An 18,792-nucleotide genomic window follows, 5' to 3' on the forward strand; every position below is an offset into this window, starting at 1 on the left:
ATGTGCTAAACTGAGGCTACTTTAAAGATATGAGCATGAAACCAAAATACTGTTTACTACAAATCAATCCAGCAACTTCAGGTGTCCCTGTTTTTTTGATCTACAGTCCAATTTGGCAAGTAATGATCCCTACACTCAGCTACTATAGTGATGGGTGCCAGAGTTTAAGCGAGATATATGTGAAGACACAAGCTGAGTTATATAACCAAATTTGTTTTCAACAGGAAAGTAGTTTGGTGATTCTAATTTAATTTAGAACAGTGAGCTTTGTTGAAAACCACTGTGCAGCAACATAGCAGGAGCTGATAAAATCATCAGAACAGTTTTTCAACTTCACTCAGTGACTCCAATGAAAACTACAGCAGGTACTGGGTACTGAGCACTTTTGAAAATCTGGTCCTCTGATTTTTACCCAACAAAAGCTGGAATGATGACTTAGCAAGCAAGGAAAATTAGTTATTTTCCACTAAGGAGTAAATCATCAGTAAGTAACTCTTAAGTGTCTGAGTTCCTGAAATGCAGAAACCTTGGGGGGAAAAATCACCTTTGAAACTAGACCGATTGTTTGGCTGAAATTTTCCTTAAAAGTGAATTATTTTAAGTGTTCATGCATATTACTCAGTGTGAGAAAATGCACTGTACTGTGCCTGGCTGCAACAGGTAGAATAAAATACTTTTCCTCTAGGGCAAATTAAAATAGAGAGCTTCAATAAATTAAAAATAGATGAACTCATGGCTAAAGCTAGCATTTTTCATTAAAATTTACAGCAAGGATGTTTCTTTTTTCTGTGGATTCAGCATTTTTATTTTCAAACTCACGAAGAAATAAAATTACAGGAAGTTTTGGGTGTATCTGTACTGGGCTCTCATATATGGAGAACTGATTGAAAACTAAACAGCATCAGATTATTTGGCAATTTCTGGATTTAGAGTAGCTTTATCTTTTGAAGATAAAATGTTAGGATTGCTCTATTATTTCCAGCTACCATTTGAAGACAAAGTTATGTTTAAGTCATTCCTTATCTGTTAGGCAAAAACTGTCTCCTCAAGCTACAAAGGGCAATGGGATAAGAGCCCAAAATAAGATTAAAGTCTGTTTATTTTTAAGGTAACATATCAACAAGCTAACTATGAAAGATCAAACAACCATGAATGAACACTCAGTAACAACATTTAATGTTTCAAAAGCTGTAAGTCATTATTTAGTTCAGTTCACAAAACGACCAAGGTGTAACGCATTCCTAGATCTAGGCCAATTAGAAGGTTGTGGTCACAGTAGTTTAGCTTGTTGTATTTTTTTAAACATTTGTACATTTTCAAAAGCATGTAAGTGAATGAGGAGCCTAAATTCCATTTCCTAAAGGAACTTAGGCACTTAGGCTCCCAAATTCCACTGACTTTCAATGAGACTGAGGCTAGGCACCCACATCATTCAGGCAAATGGGATGTAGACACTTCTGAAAAATTTACTATTGGTTTATTTCTCCTTATTTTTAGCATCTACTGCTTGTGCCCCAGAACACAGCTCCCAAAGATTCACCAAAATATTTGAAAAAAAAAACCCTACAAAATGTAAACCTATTCAGTTCTATACTGTGTACAATTAAGGTCTGAAGATACTGGGGCAGCGACTTCGCTAGCATAAACTGTTCCACAGACTCCAATGGACGTATGATAATTTAGACCTGCTGAAGATCTGCCCTAAGGCATTTCAGTGTCCATCAGATTCATTTCATACTTTTTTACAAATTCACAGCATGCATCATGCCAAGATGTCACAGCTACCAGGAACCTTTTGGAACAGAAAGCCAATCAAAAGGGAGTATATTGAGATGTTTTTATAGTATATTACAATGTTTCTATTATAAATATTTAAATATTAAATTATGGATCAAATTCAAAACTGTGTAAGAACTGATAGCTAATTCAAGTTAATGGATCTGCAAACGCTTGCAGGTCTGAAAGTGGCTTGATTTTTTTAAAACAAATAATCAAAGAAACCTTGCAAAAGCACAGTGTTTTACAATTCCCATATTTTCTCTACAGAACACTTAAATCCAAACAAAAATGTTGAAATACTAAGTGAAAATTTAAATAATTTTGAGCTATTGCAGATCTCTTTCTAAAAGTTCAAGAATATTTAACCTTGAGACACCTTTGTACAGAGCCTCATTAAGAAGCTCCAATTATGCTTTCAGTTCACAGATGTGGGTAAGTATTTCTCATTAGATGCTCTGCACTCACTATGACTCCTAAGAGCTCCTCTGATGTACACTTTCTGCAGTAAATATAAAACCACTGACAAGCCTGTGCAATTTTTTTCATGCCCCTCTGAAGGCAAGAATTAAAATGAAGCTGCTAAATAATTTTATTTTATTGTACATGCTTAATTAGGTCCAGACAGTTCAATACAATGCATTCTAGCCATTCAATCTGTAAATTCAGCTGCATTTGCCTAGGCCAAAACGCATAGAACTTCACTATAAACTTCTTCTAGTTTTGGGACACATCAGAGAATGGAGGGGGAAGATGAAAAAAACAAAAACAAAAAACCAACAAAACCTTAGCTAACCAAACAAAACAGTTGTCTTAAATCAGAAGTTAAATGTTTCCCCAAAAAATCAGCTTTTTCTGCTTCATGTATACCTTCTCCTGAGAAAGTCCATAGTGGTAAAATTTTCAACAACAGCAGCATTGTTAATCTAAAATCAGAAAGTCTCTCTCTCAGCCCCACTTCAGTCTTTACTAGCAATGATGAGTAACACCTATTGTAAGTGGCAGTATGTTTTCTTTCAAGTTTTCAGATCATTTGCTTCAATTCTGGCTCTAAAGACATACCTTCAATCACTCCTCAGCATTAATAAAGCCACTCGTTGACCTCCAGAACATGGCGAAGAGAGACGCAACAGCGTTGTTTTAATGCAACAGAACAGCAAGTTAATTACAAATATGTCACACCGTCTTTTATTCAACAGTAATTCAGAACCCCCTAGAATTTATAGGATGACGCACAAAAAGCTTCTGGACTCAGCCTGGCAGCCTTAGTAACCTGTTGGCTCTTACAGAACAGAACGTAGTAGTATGCTAAGGAATCCCAATGTGCTACGTTCTTCCCCACTGTTGAATGATCCAGAGAGACCAGAAAACTGCCAAACTGTACCCACACGTGTAGTATGAACATACAATTAAAAGTTACAATCCACCAATCATCTCTCAAAAGATTCTAAATCCAGCCAATTTAGAAGGAATTTTCCAAGATAAACAGCCATATGCACTGTGTGTCAGTGAGCAATATTGAGCGGTTTAGATGCACTATGGATAGACAGAGCCATTATAGTTTGTTGTGTCAAAGATCTAACTAAGCATCTATTGAACAGGCTTGGATCTGAGTTAAACTATATTGCTCAGGGTCAAAAACAAATTTTTAAAAACTACTTAGACTATTTGAATAATTGAATAATTTAAACTAACATTAAAAACACTCACAGATAGGTGTTTTGACTTATAATGTTCAGCAAAGTTTTCAGTTTATGTACCTGCAGATCAGACTACAACAAAATTTCAGAAATGGATAAGATTTAGAGGTCCTGTGGGATTTTTTTAAGTCTGCAACTTCTTCCATTTACCAAAGCAGCGTATTAAAACATCCAAGTCCCTTGAATATTAATTTATGTGTTTTGTTCTGTGGCTGTTAGTGTGATATATTTCCATAAATTGCCATAACAGTCTAAAAACTCTACATTTATTGGGTCAGAAGGAAACATTTAAAAAAAAAACCCTCTATAAATGTTTATGATCCATGTATTAATATGTCTGAAAATGCATATCTACAGTATACAGTTTATACTTTTTAATCCTTTAATCACCTTCTCCACCCCTAAATTGCTTTCAAAGAGGAAGTTATTTTTTTCAAAATCATGACTGACATACAGACAGTAACGCAGTAGTGAAAGTACACCAGGGGACCTCCATTTTGCAGTTCAGTGGTTTAATTTCCCAACATAAGACACAATTCGTTCATCTGTATAAAATACAGTAGTGTAGCAGAAACAGCTGAAAAGTGCTGAGCATTTCTTCCAGTCCCTCAGTACAGGAAATTGCTGGAGACAATGTACTGTAAACTAAAGCCAACTTTCCTAGATTCCCTTAAAGATTGCTCATCTCAGAGATTCTACAAATCCTGCACCAAAGGTCCAGCAGTGAAAATATAATTTTCTTGGAGTTTATTTACATTTTCAAAGAAAATAAAAATAAAAAGACAAGACATGCATAACAAACTAAACCTTATATTAAATAGAAGAAGAATACTGTGAATATTAGACAGGAGCTGGCTAGGTTTCCCATTTCTTTTTCCAACTTCTAAGCTCAGGCAAAAACAATATGAAGAGACAAAATTTTGAGGCCTAATCCTACTCTAATTGAAATCAATGGCAAAAGTTTCAGTGATGTCAGTGGTGTGATATCAGGGCCCGAAGATAAAAGAAAACTGGACTCAATTTTCAATAATCCTCATTTAGTTACAAAATCTATCAGTACAATCAGACCATGAAAAAAAAATGATGGCACTGTATATACTCCTTAGTTAAGCCCACTGCAAAAAGCCTTTCTTCCCAATTCATTAAGGACTAATCCAAAATTAATTTGAAGTCAATCGAAAGATTTCAATGGCTGTGGAATCAGTCCTTAAATCAAGAGCCTTTTTCCCCACCACTTCAAACCATGTACCATGATCATGCATCTCACTGCTGCTGTCAAAGGCATACAGTATTTCTCAACCCATAAACCTCTTATACTCATAGACTATAAGATCAGAAAGCACCATTATGATCATCTAGTATAACCTCCTGCACAATGCAGGTTACAGAACTTCACACACACACTCCTGTAATAGACCCCTCACCTGAGTTACTGAAGTCCTCAAATAATGGTTTAAAGACTTCAAGGTACAGAGAACCCACCAGCAAGAGACCTGTGCCCCATGCTACAGAGGAAGGTGAAAAACACCTATACCTATGCCAAACTGCCCAGGGGGGAAATTCCTTCCCGACCCCAAATATGGAGATCAGTTAAACCCTGAGCATGTGGGCAAGACTCAGCAACCAGACACCCAGAAAGAATTCTCTTTAGTAACTCAGAACCCATCCCATCTAATATCCCTTCACAGGCCATTGGGCATATTTACCGCTAGTAATCTAAGATCAGTCAATTGCCAAATTAGGCTGTCCGTCATACCATCCCTTCCACGAATTTATCAAGCTCAGTGTTGAAGCCAGCTAGGTTTCTTGCCCCCATTGTTCCCCTTGGAAGGCTATTCCAGAACTTCACTCCTCTGATGGTTACAAACCTTCATCTAATTTCAAGTCTAAACTTCCTGATGGCCAGTTTATATCCATTTGTTCTTCTGTCCACACTGATGCTGAACTTAAATAATTCCTCTGCCTCCCCAGTATTTATCTCTCTCATGTATTTACAGAGAGCAATCATATCTCCCCTCAGCCTTCTTTTAGTTAGGCTAAACAAGCCAGGCTCTTTGAGTCTCCTCTCATAAGGCAGGTTTTCCATTCCGTGGATCATCCTATTAGCCCTTCTCTGCACCTGTTCCCGTATGAATTCATCTTTCTTAAACATGGGAGACCAGAACTGCAGACAGTAATCCAGATGAGATTTGACCAAAGCCTTGTGTAACGGTACTAACACCTCCCCTTTCTCTACTGGAAATACCTCATCTGATGCATCCCAGAATGGCATTCACTTTTTTCACGGTCACATTACATTGGCGGCCCATAATCCTGTGATCAACCAATATGCCCAGGTCCTTCTCTTCCTCTGTCATTTCAACTGGTGTGTTCACAGTTTATAGCAAAAGTTCTCATTATTAGTCCCTAAGTGACCTTTCACTTTCCACTTTTAAATTTCATCCTATTTCTATTACTCCAGTTTACAGGGTTATCCAGGTCTTGTTGTATGATATCCCGGTCTTTCTCTGTATTTGCAATACCTCCCAACTTTGTATAATTCGCAAACATTATTAGCACACTCCCATTTTTTGTGCCAAGGTCAGTAATAATCCCTGAGGAACTCCACTAGTAACCCCCCTCCAGCCTGACAGTTCACCTTTCAGTATGACTCGTTATAGTCTCCCCTTTAACCAGTTCCTTATCCACCTTCCAATTTTCATATTGATCACCATCTTTTCCAATATAACTAATAATTCCCCAGGAGGAACCTTATTCAAATGCCTTACTGAAATCTAAGTAAATTAGATCCTCTGCATTCCCTTTGTCTAAAAAACCTGTTATCTTCTCAAAAAAGGAGATCAGGTTGGTCTGGCACAATCTACTTTTTGTAAAGCCATGTTGTATTTTGTCCCAATTACTGTTAACCTCAATGTCCTTAATTACTTTCTCTTTCAAAAATTTTTCCAAGACCTTGCATACTACAGAGGTCAAACTAACAAGCCTGTAATTATCCGATCATGTTTTTTGCCTTTCTTAAAAATAGGAACTATGTTACCAATTCTCCAGTCATACAGTACAGCCCCTGAATTTACAGATCCATTAAAAATCCTTGTTAATGGGCTTGCAATTTCACGTGCCAGTTCCTTTAATATACTTGGATGGAGATTATCCAGGCCCCCTGATTTAGTTCCATTAAGCAATTCAAGTTTGTCTTCTATCTCGGATATGGTAATTTCTACTTCCATATCCTCAAACCCATTAGCCCCCCCGTCACTATCCCTAAGTCTTCGTTAGCCTCATTAAAATTTGAGGCAAAGTATTTGTTTAGATATTGGGCCATGCCTAGATTATCCTTAACCTCCACCCCATCCTCAGTGCTTAGAAGTTCCACTTCTTCCTTCTTTTTTTTTTCCCTTTCTGTTTATGGCTATAGAACCTTTTACTACTGGTTTTAATTTCCTTTGCAAGGTCTAATTCTACTTGTCTTTTGGCATTTCTCACTTTGTCTCTAAATATTTTTACCTCCAAGAGATAGCTTTGCTTGCTGATTCCTCCCATCTTCCACTCCTTGTAGGCTTTCTGCTTTTTCTTAATCATCTTTCTGAGATGCTTGCTCATCCAGCTTGGTCTACAACCCTTGCCTATGAATTTTTTCCCCTTCCTGGGATGCAGGCTTCAGATTGTTCCTGTAACTTTGACTTGAAGTAATTCCAAGCCTCCTCCACCTTTAGATCCATGAGTTCTTCAGTCCAGTCCACTTCCCTAACAATTCCCTTAATTTTTTTAAGTTAGCCCTTTTGAAATTAAAGACCCTAGTCACAGATCTATTTTTGTTTATCCTTCCATTTAGTTTGAACTGAAATAGCTCATGGTCGGTCGAACCAAGGCTGTCCCCTACAATCAGTTCTTCTAGGAGATCCTCACTGCTCACCAATACCAAATCTAAAATGGCATACCCTCTTGTTGGTTCAGCAACTATTTGATGAAGGAATCTGTCAGCTATAACATCTAGGAAAATCTGAGCCCTATTATTATTACTACTAATACTAATCTTCCAGTCTATATCTGGGAAATTAAAATCTCCCATAATCTCACAGTTCCCAATCATATTTACTTCACTAAAAACATTAAGGTGGTCTCTATTTCATATCCAAATTGGATCCTGGTGGTCTGTAGCACTATCCCAAGCACAATCCCAGGGGAAGCTCTAGCAGTTTTCTTCCCCAATGTGATTTTTGCCAAGACAGACTCTGTCTTATTCACTGCATCACTTCTAATTTCTTTAGTCTACTTCATCATTGATATATGCTACTCCACCACATTTGCCTTTATTTCTGTCTTTCCTAAACAGCACATACTCATCAATACCTGTATTCCAGTCATGACTACTATTCCACCAATGTTTTTGTTATCCCTATAATATCTGGTTTCACTTCCTGCACCAGTAGCTCTAATTCCTCCATTTTGTTACCCAGGCTCCTCACATTGGTCGTGTACAAACATCTTAATTTTTGCTGTTTGGCTTCACTCACATTCCTTACACTATTCGCCACAGTCATTCTACCACCAGTATCACCTATTAGACTGGTATCTACACCACCCTTCCTCTTTATGTCTATTCTCCTACCCACTGCTGTATCCTTTCCTATTTCATTTTCTTCCTTCTCAATGTTAAAATCAGGCATGAAGATCACCTGGACATCTCCCAACCATCTCCCAAATTCCTAGTTTAAAGCTCTTCTAATCAGTTGTGCCAACCTCCATCCTAGAAGTCTATTTCCCTCCGTGTTCAAGTGAAGTCCATCCCAAGAGAACAGTCCCCTGTCCATGAATGCCTCCCAGTGACCATACATCCCAAAGCCCTCCCTATAGCACCACTGCCTAAGCCATCTGTTGATCATCATAATCTTGTCACACCTTTGTTGCCATCCTCTAGGGACATGCAGAATCCCACTGAAGATCATCTGAGCCTCCATTTCCTTAAGAGTCTTCCCAAGCCTGGCATAGTCTCCCTGGATACGTTCCAATGACAATCTAGCCGTATCATTTGTTCCCACAAGAAGGACAATCAGTGGATTCTTTCCCACTCCCACTAGGATCCTCTTCAGCCTCAGGTCCACATCTCGTATCCTAGCACCAAACAGACAGCACACCTTTCTGTTCTCCGGATCAGCTCTGGTTACAGGCCTGTCTGTTCTTCTTAGGAGGGAGTCCCCAGTCACGTAGACCTGCCTTTTCCTGGGGACGGTGCGATTCTCCGGCCTATCCCCTGTTCTTTCTGGCTGCAAGTCCTCTTGTCTTCTATTCTCCCTTTCAGTCTTCTGCAACCCATCCTGGATCCCTCTGGGGCTCTTATCTGGTGTATCTCCATTGGCTCAAATTGATTTTTTGTATAGGACTAGCTGCCCATCTCTTCTTCCTTGCCCTCTTACCTTCAGTTACCGCTTGCTGCACCCCTTCTTCATTTTCCAACTCTGCAAACTTGTTCTTGAGCTCTGTTTCTCCTTCACTAGCCCGTCTTTTCCTCTGCCTGGTTCTCATAGTCACATGCTTCCACTGGCCGCTTTCCTCACCCAGAAGTCTCCCCTCAAAGTTCTTTGGTCCTGCTTCTATCGGCAAGTCTGGACTTTTCCCTTCAGCCTCCTTATGCCTTTGCTCCATCATCTGCTCAAATCCTCTTCTAAACTCAACCAGAGTTTCCACCTGCATCTCCAAGCCCCGGATCTTCTCTTTCATCAGCTCTATCAGCACTTCATACAAAGCTCTTTCGTGTACGCCCCCCCAGAATCATGTACATCCCACAGCTCCTACATCCAGTCATCTTCATTGTCTCTTCCATTGCTTGGGTCACTACCATTGCGGCCTCTGTATCTGGCACAGCTTCCTCACTTATGTACTGTCAGTGAGAGAGAAAAAACAACACACACACACAGAAAAAACACCCCACCAAAACAAACCCCCAGCAACCATCGCAACAATACCAGAACCCTACACACTCCCCCCCCAAACTCCCCTTGCAAATTCCCTGTTTACACCTCTGTTTGCTGGCTCCTCTGCCACTGCCTGATTGGGTGGCTCCCTTTATAGGCCCCCTAATCAGGCTTAGATGCTCAGTGCCCCGCCCAGCATCCTGCAAACTGGAAAAAAGAACAAAACACCCCAAACACACAAAAAAAACCAAAACACAATAAAAGGAACAAACACACAACTCCCACAAAACTCTTCTACTGCCAAACACAACGGCTATACCAAATATTCCATTGGTAACTATTTTTCTATTACCACTTTCAATTAATTAACAATCTTAGACTAACATTTTATTATTGCAGGGATGGACCACCAAACATGTATGAATGACCCCTATAACCACATCCCTTCCTAAACAAAGTTGAGCAATTCCCATACATCTTTTTTTCAGGCAAGCTGATTTATGATACCATTGGCACTTTACTTTTGTAAGTTCTTTATAATAAAATATTGTCCTTTAGAACAAAATACTCTGTTTCATACATCAAACTTATGATTATCTGTTATTGTACATTTCAACTGTTTCCACTGCAGATCTTAAAGGAGCTCTATGGATTCCTCTGTGTGTTATGCTTACCACTCCAGAGATGTAACTATGTCTTTAGGGCTATAGCAGTGGGTAATGAAACTGAGTTTACAACATGAAGTCTAACAAACAAGGGTGTATTCATCTCTTGAGCCATTTAAACCTAGCAAAATTTAAAACAAATGTCTTCTTGCCATAACACCACAAAAATTAAGCCCAAAATATGTGCTTTTTAATGCACTCTAGGACGATCTTTTGCTAACTACCTATTAGACTTCTTATAATACTCAACACACACATTCTTCTACGAATTGGACTGATTTCTTCCACAGTTTAACTTGTTTTTGCCAAAGACACTTTTAGTTCAGTGTTGGCCACCTGCCTAATGAAACAATCTCTTTTAAAGCCAAGTCTGCTGTCTTCAGTTGCACAAGATATATCGTATTTAAACGAGGATAACGCAACCTGTGTTTAAGCCTTGGAAAACTACTATTTTAAAAATATTTCCCGCAAGAGTTAACTAAATATATACATACATATATACATACATTTTCAGGGTGTAATGTTACAACTAAAATCTCCTCAGGAGAGAAGAATTTTTTCTCTTACTTAAGAAAGTATGCTAAAAAGAAAACCTTATTTAAGTACTAGGACATGACAGGATGTGTAGTGTAGTTAACCACACTGTAACCACTATGTGTATAGGAGATATGTGAAGCATACTGGAAAGGAAAAGTTAAATAGCTTCAAACGCCTCAAGAACAAGGTCATCACTATGCAATAACCATATACTCCAAAGGCATTTTTTCCAATTACAGGCACTAATATTATAATTTTAATGGCATATTAAAACAGATTCAATAATATATTTCTATGATTTACATTCAGTCAAATATCTGGTGTGTTTTTTAAAAGTATTTTCGCCTTTAATTTCTCAAAGGGCAACTCTGATCACCACCAAGCATCATTAATGAATGAGAAAACACAACTAAACAAGCCTCTCTGTTTAGTGCTTTGGCACCACAGATTGAATCATAGCTGAAACAAGAATACCTGCATAAGAAGTTGTCCATGTGTCAGATTATTGATCCAACGAGTATATCGTTCAGTAGAGTCCAATGGCTCTCTCCTGATTTGGCAGCCTATAATCTAAAGCAAAATGAAAATCAAACTGTCAAACTTCAGATATTCAAGCATCAGAAAAGCATCCGAAATTAAATATAATTACACACAAAAATGCTTCCATTACACATTATTCAGGCTGCAAGGTCAGGCACTCAAAAGTTAGGAAATGTCAAAATTATGGTTACCTTGCAACCTAAATTCATCCCCCATGTATGTATGCATTGTGATACAGTTTCTAATTTACTTTATCACATACTGTTTTTCTCACAAGATCCATCCACAGTCCCAGCTTCTGACCCCCTCCTTCCCAGTCTCCTTGTCCCAATCTACTCCCCACTCCCACTTGCTTGCCCATGTCTGGATCTTGTCTCCTCTGCATTCAACTCAGGCAGCTTCTTCCTCCATTCTGTCCGAGCTTGGGGTGGGGTGAGGAAACGGTCGATTATGGAACATACAGACAGTCTCCTTTTTCCCATTCCAGGTGCCCAGACCAACACTGGCCTGCAGCAGCCTAGAACCGCAACTGCAGGAAAGTTCTGCTCCATGTGGACAGAATCTTCAGGGAATTTAGCTGTTAAAATCTAAGACGTCTCTCCTGAGCACTTGCACATTGTGATTTTTCAAAGGCTTATAATTTGACCAAATTTAGGTGGATTTTCACAAAGATGGCAAAAGACACAGCCCTGTCACAAGGGTCACTCCCTCCTACATTTCAACTCCCTGCTCTAATGCATGGGACTGCTAGAGCTTTTCAAAGAAAAAGTCACCAGAATTTTTTAACAATGCGCAAATGTAGTTTTCCCTAGCCTCATTCTTGGAAATGTCTCTAATTTTAGCTGAAATTTTTCAAAGAAAATTCTTCCAGAGGCAAACACCCAGCATGTACAATTTCAGCCCAAACAGTTGAAGTCTTGCAAAGTTATAAGCAACTGAAAATAGGGTCTTATAATGGACAGTATTGTGCAACCTTAATAATAGGTGGTGCTATTAGCCCTGCTTATGTCACAACCCCGCCTATATGTCATAATATAGAGTAGTTTATATCAAACAAAGGACTATTCTCCATGAATTTAACAAGACAAATGAAAACATCAATGCAGTAAAAAAAAATATAGATACTGTATTTTAACAAATTATATCTATTTGTTCAAGTATAATATTCTCATATATTAGAACAACATTCTCTTCTCTGATTCCCACTATGTAGCTCTATTGTATACTATGAGTTTGTTACATATGCAGAACTCTTTGATACCAAGAAAAAAATTGCTTTAGTATACTGGTAGAGGGCAGAATTTTACATGCACTTTTTAGGGGGGGGGGGTTGTTTTTTTGTTTATCTGCACATGCATTAATGTGTATCCCACGGAATTTCATGTGATCGTTCAATTGTTTGCTTTACAAATCCTTGTTCAAATAAAGAAGACAGTGAGACAACCTGATAAAATCAAGTGGAGAAGTAGACAGGCAGCCCTCTCAGTCTGCTAACCTGTGTGGGCCTCAGGGCCCCCAAAAGTATTCCCTTTACCCCTCTAATTAATTATGTATCCAACAGTGCTGCTGACCTTCTACAACTGCTGCAGCATTCCTCTTCCAGATTTTGACATATTTGTCACTGTGGATGTGATTATTATTTGCATAAAAATTAATACCAACATTGGTGTATTAGGAATTCTGAGCATTGAGTTAAGATGATAGAATTCTGTTTGTTTGAGTCTAGGAATATTTTTAAGAAGCTTCTCTTCTTATATGTCTAGAAGGAAATACAATTGCAAATAATGGGAATTGCCATATTAAATATTTCAAACTCTTATATCCATGTAAATGTCTTTAAATTCACACATGCAACTGGTTGGGTTGGAAATGCTCGTGCGTATATCCAGAACAGAAATAATATCATGTGATTTATCTGGTCAATCTTAACTAATCAAGACTGCTTGCTCACAGAAAACTTGCAGAGAGAAGGCTGTTGGTGATCAACCAGCAGTTAATAAAATTCACAGAAGAATGTGATGAATACATTTTTTTAAAGTAACAAAATCATGATTTATTTACCGACAGAAAAAGCCAGAAGCTCAGATAAATGTGAATTATTGTTCAACTCTATCTTTGACTCAGCACAATACAGCTTAAAATCTCCTGTCAGCTTTCCTCTGAATCACAATCAAATAGAGTCCTGAGGACCAAAGCTACAATTTCAAAATATTTGAATAATGCTAATCTGAATTTTTAAAAAGTTAATATAGAATGGAAGTTTTCTAACTTCCAATTTTTTTTGGAATTTAACATTCTATATTTTTTAATGTTTCACAAAAGTTGATTAGAAGTACACTCATACCATCCTTCTATGGAGAAGATTATTTTTTAAGAAAGCTATTTTAAAGTTAACTATTTACAGAGGCTTTTGCTAGTATACATTAAGGAAAGATAGACCATCTTTCTTGTATTCCCTGCGGGTTTACAGCATAAACCCGATATGCATCGTAAGAACGGTGTGTGGCAGTTCAGAAGAAAATTGACAAAACACAAAGTTCTGTGATAACACAATCCTGCTTTTCTGAAAGGTATTCCATAACAGAAAGATAAGGAAGCTTAGCTTATATACACAAATACTCTGACCCTAAGCTCTACAAATACAAGTTAATGAACAGCTGTCATGAGGTGAGAGATTAGTATGGGAGTCCAAACTTGTTTTCTGAAAGTTTGGTTTCCAATTAGAGAAAAATTGGTCATCTCCCCCATCCAGCCTGAAACCTCAGAAATGAGCAGGGCAGGTTTTTTGTTTCTGTTATTTCCATTTTGGATTGCTTCCAGCCCACCCAAACCTTTATCAGCAGCACTCAAATGTGCCCTCTGTTTAAGGCTGCTTCTTAAATCTGGAACACGGTTGGGTACAGGCACCCTGCTAAAGGTGAGAGGTTAACATGTAAACCCCTAAGCACCACAGAACCACTGACTCAACTCTCAGCAGGACTGTGCTCAGTCCTTTATTCTTCCAAGGCAGATAAAATGAGTTCCATGAACTTTATTCTGTGTGTATGATGGAGGGGCTGGGGAGATATCATGCAGATAAGACCTTTTAAAATTAGGTTCCACTTGCTCTTCTCTGGTGTGTATGTCATTTTTCACAGCAGTAAAGTTTGACTCTGTGTCCTTGGCCAAAATGTCCCTTTCTTTTGATGCTGCTGTACAGGCTGCTGTACAATGATTGGCTGCTGCTGGTGTTTGTTGCACTTCAGAGGTGTATACTGCATACAGTATCCTTTTGGATGAAAAAAGAATATTCTTAATCCCCAACAAATAGAACAGAGCTTCAAGATTGCTCACTATTTCTTATTATAGCCAAACAGGTGTTAAAACAAACTGCTTCATTCCTGATGGGCAAGAGAGATGTACTTCACAAAACATTTTGAGCTTTCATTTGAAAATAGTTTGGTTCAGGTATGGTTTCGGTAGGGATTGGCAAAGTCTGGCTGGGGAATCTTGGCCGAAGCAGGCTTCTGAACCCTGTTCACCTATCCCATCTACATGCGAAGATGGGTGGTACCAGGACTCTTCCCAGAGTATGAAATTTACATTCTACCACATGTTCAGTTTATCTCACAGCTGTGTAATTGCAAGAGATGGAGGAATGGGAAGAGTTTGGAGTCTTTCATACAAAAAACTATTGCTGCAGGTTGTCATTATACACTATCCATGCAAAGCACTACACCTAATCAAACGACTGTAAAAACAGAGCATGCACTGTGTATGTTTACGTTCATCGAAAAGAAAATGTAAACTGAAAAATATAAACCATATAGTGTAGAAGTCCTGTGTGTAACCTTTAAGATTTAGACGTGGTAGTAACTTGGTATTTCAACAACCAATTCACATCTCTGACCCAACCCCAATAAAAACTCAAACCCCCCCCCCCCCCCCCCCCCCCCCCCCCCCCCCCCCCCCCCCCGAAGAAAACAGCCTATTTCCAGCCTGACAGACAGAACCCTGCAGCCTTAACACCACTCTCACTGATAGATATTCATAGTACTGGAATCTAAATATGTTTTTTCAAGAAGGTGGGGAGAAGGGTTAGAACAACAAGCTATGCATGTTTGAAGGAGAAGGGAGGTTTTGCCACCTCACTTCCATCAATACAGAGGATAAGGTCATTGACACTTCAGCTCCCTAAACTTTCAAACCAAACGCTTGAAAATCATTTATATTCTGTATTCATTAATCAATGTAATTTGCTTATCTCTGACCAGTGTTTCACCTTCTGGCTCATTTTGAGTTCCCACCCCTTCCCATCCACCATATAGAGAAAAATGTTCCATATGCAATGCAATATTTATTTTAGATATTTGCATCTTGGCATATATTTGATGGAACACTAGCATTCCAAGATTTTTCATTCAGAATTATGCAAAAATAGAAACTTAATACTGAAATTCACTGCCCTCTGAGTAAGACATGAATGTTGTGTCATCTTATGTTATGTCATCTTAATAAAAAATGGTTGCTAACCTTCCATAACTGTTGTTCTTTGAGATGTGTTTCTCATGTCCATTCCAAGTAAGTGTATGCACACCGTGTGCACAGTCGCTGGAAGATTTTTCTCCTAGTGGAATCCATAGGGTCGGCTCTGGAGCCCCCTAGAGTTACCCTTCTGGAGCCTTCATGGTGTCGTATATAGGGCCCTGCCGATCCTCTACCTCCTTCTATTCCTTCTTGACGGCTGACTCCAACAGAGGAGTAGGCAGCTGAGTCTTCAAAGAACAACAGTTATGGAAAGTTAGTAACCGTTTTTTCTTCTTTGAGTGTTTGCCCATGTTGATTCCAAGGAGGGGCCTCCCAAGTGGATCCAGAGGAGAAGAGGTCAGAGTTCAGTGACCTCCATATGGCAGTACCACTTTACCAAATGCAGCTTCATCTCTGGCTTGCTGTGTAATGCATAGTGTGCCACAAAGGTGTGAACACATGACCATGTCACGGCTCTACAAATATCTTGGATTGGGATGTGAGCAAGGAACGCTGCCGAGGACACCTGAGCCCTTGTGGAGTGAGTTGTTAGCACTGGGGGCAGTATTTTTGTCAAGTCATCACACATCCTGATAAATGATGTGATCCAAGAAGAAATTCTTTGTGATGATACTGGAAGGCCTTCATCCTGTCTGCTATTGCTATGAAGAGCTATGTTGTTTTTCTAAAGGGTTTAGTCCTCTTGATATAAAAAGCCAAGGCCCATCTAATGTCCAGAGAATGCAGCCTCTGCTCTTGGCTGTTGGTGTGTGGCTTTGGATAGAAAACCAGAAAGAATATATCCTGGTTTGAGTGGAACTGTGACACCACCTTCAGAAGAGAAGCCAGGTGAGGACACAGCTGAACCTTGTCTTTGAAGAAAACCATATAAGGAAGCTTAGATGTGAGGACCCTGAGTTCCGAGACTCTCCTGGCCGAAGTTATGGCCACTAGAAAGGCTACCTTCCAGCACAGATGAAGAAGCGAGCATGTCGCTAGAGGTTTGAACAGAGGACTCATCAGTCCTGACAGTACAAGATTGAGATCCCCTATTGGGGAATCGTCTGACATGTTTGAGGGTATAACCTGTCTAGACCTTTAAGAAAACGCCCCACCATGAGGATGGTGAAGACCAAACAGCCTGCAACCCAGGCATGAAACGCAGGGATTGTGGCCAAGTGGACCTTGATTGACGACATCAACAGCCCCTGCTGTTTGAGATGTAACAGATAATCCAAGATGAGAGGTACTGATGACCAGCACAGGTGGAGTACCCTTCTGCATTGACCCCCTAGAGAACCTCATCCACTTAGCTAGGTAAGTGGTGCTGGTGGAAGGTTTTCTGATGCCAGGGAGGACCTCTCTGACTGATTCTGAGCACAATAATTCCAGAGGGGTGAGCCATGGAGCTTCCACACCATGAGGTGGAGAGACTCTAGATTGGGGTGATGAAGGCAGTCATGGTCCTGAGTGATCAAGTCTGGAATCGTGGCAGACTTATAGGCATTTCCACTGAAAGGTTGAGTAGAGTGGTGTACCAGTGTTGGCGTGGCCATACTATGGCTACCAGAATTATGGAGGACCTTTCCGTCCTGATCTTCATCAGGACGCTGTGAACGAGGAGAATTGGTGGAAATGCATAGAACGGATGGCCTGTCCAAGGGATGAGGAATGTGTCCACAACTGATCCCAGGCTGAGATTCTGGAAATTATGTTGCGGGGGGTCAGACAATTATTTAATGACAGCAGATGTTTAAGATTCAAAAGTTAAAGCTTTATGAACCATTAAAACACAATCTGTTCAACATCACATGTCAAAATATACAAAGTAAATATTCTTAAAGCAACAAATCACACCTGCTTTTACTATTCCTTCACTAGTCCATTTTTAATAAGCCTAATTCACAAGTCTAAACACCGGATTTTTACTCTAAATTAAGTTCTAAAGCAGCATTTTTTTTACTTTACCTAGCTGTAAATTTTGATCGTTACAGATGGATTTATGTTTTAGTCAGTTTGTGTGTGTGTGTGTGTGTGTGTGTTGAAATGGACATGTACTGACATTTATCGATTAAAAACAATTAATCCTTTCAAGCTTAATTATGATCTGCAAATCAGACTATAAGAATTCTATAATCTGCAAAAGATTAAAATGAACACCTCAAATTGTGAGAGAAAGAGGGTCATTCAGCATATTAATTTGTTTTTAAAGTTATCCTGTCCTTTCAGGTTCCTTGAAGTTTAATGTCTATGGTACCAACTGAAAATGACCCCCCGGAATATTCTGCTGTCATCACCACCTATTACAATACCAGGCTAAAGACCAAAACCAACCTATCGGGAGGAGGAATGGTTAGGTATTTGCCATTCATCCCTCCCCCTTCTCAACTTTATAATATGCACTGAACTTACCTGAATTCCAACCCCTCAACACTAGGCTTCTCCATGTTTCACCAAGTTTCCTTAGTAGGGGATGAAGTCACCAATATAATGTGGATAGCACTTAGCACTTCAGAGCCTTCCACATTGACTTTGAATCCATGACCTCACTGCTTGCTCATGCTTTTTTCCTTAAAAGCCAAAGACAATACATTTTCCGCTCATATTCTCCCATTTTTCCCTTTTTTCTTAATAAGGATGGTGTCAGATTAATAATAATGAATTTCTGAATGAAAGTAGTAAATGTGGATCAAAATGAAACTGTCTCACCTTTACAGTTAACACTAGCAACATTTCAAACTAAGCCACAAAACACAATGAAATGTGAAAAAGCAATAAAAACCATAAAACTAAAACAAAGGGATGTCAGACAAGAACCACGTATAGTTTATTTTGAAGTTAGAAAATTTATGCCAGCTTCCATCCAGTTTTCCCTCCGCTACAGTGTAAATAAACCATGAGAAACTGGAAACTTTAAATAAAATTAATAAACAACTCAGATTTGCTTCTCACAAGCCGCAATCATAGTACTGCAAGCCACAATGACTTTTTATTAATGTTGCTCAGTGATCACAGCAGTTAGTTTAGCAGACATAAAGTTGATTGCCTGATCTGAAAATGGGATTTAGGCAGATTTGAAAATTTGATCCCTGAGCTGAAACACTATCACAGTGAATTTCAAAAAGCAAAGGGAAAAGAGGGAAAACAACTATTAAG

The 18,792-nt window shown here is 39.0% G+C and overlaps 1 protein-coding gene across 9 annotated transcripts in view; it reads right to left on the reverse strand.

The window, feature by feature from the left end:
• B3GNTL1 (UDP-GlcNAc:betaGal beta-1,3-N-acetylglucosaminyltransferase like 1) overlaps positions 1-18,792 on the reverse strand; it is a 261,980-nt gene that overhangs the window by 171,936 nt on the left and 71,252 nt on the right. For 8 of the 9 annotated variants that reach the window (XM_067547683.1, XM_067547682.1, XM_067547684.1 and 5 more), the window contains one exon: positions 11,065-11,160. In XM_067547683.1, the coding sequence (XP_067403784.1) occupies positions 11,065-11,160 (96 nt within the window). Of the gene's footprint in view, positions 1-11,064; positions 11,161-18,792 lie in introns of those variants that run through there. The other variant, XM_067547691.1, reaches the window with a different exon arrangement.

The sequence above is a fragment of the Emydura macquarii genome, unplaced genomic scaffold (assembly GCF_026122565.2).
Source record: "Emydura macquarii macquarii isolate MOO-44397 ecotype Brisbane River unplaced genomic scaffold, CSIRO-AGI_Emac_v2 contig_1230, whole genome shotgun sequence".
NCBI classification, from domain to species: domain Eukaryota; kingdom Metazoa; phylum Chordata; order Testudines; family Chelidae; genus Emydura; species Emydura macquarii.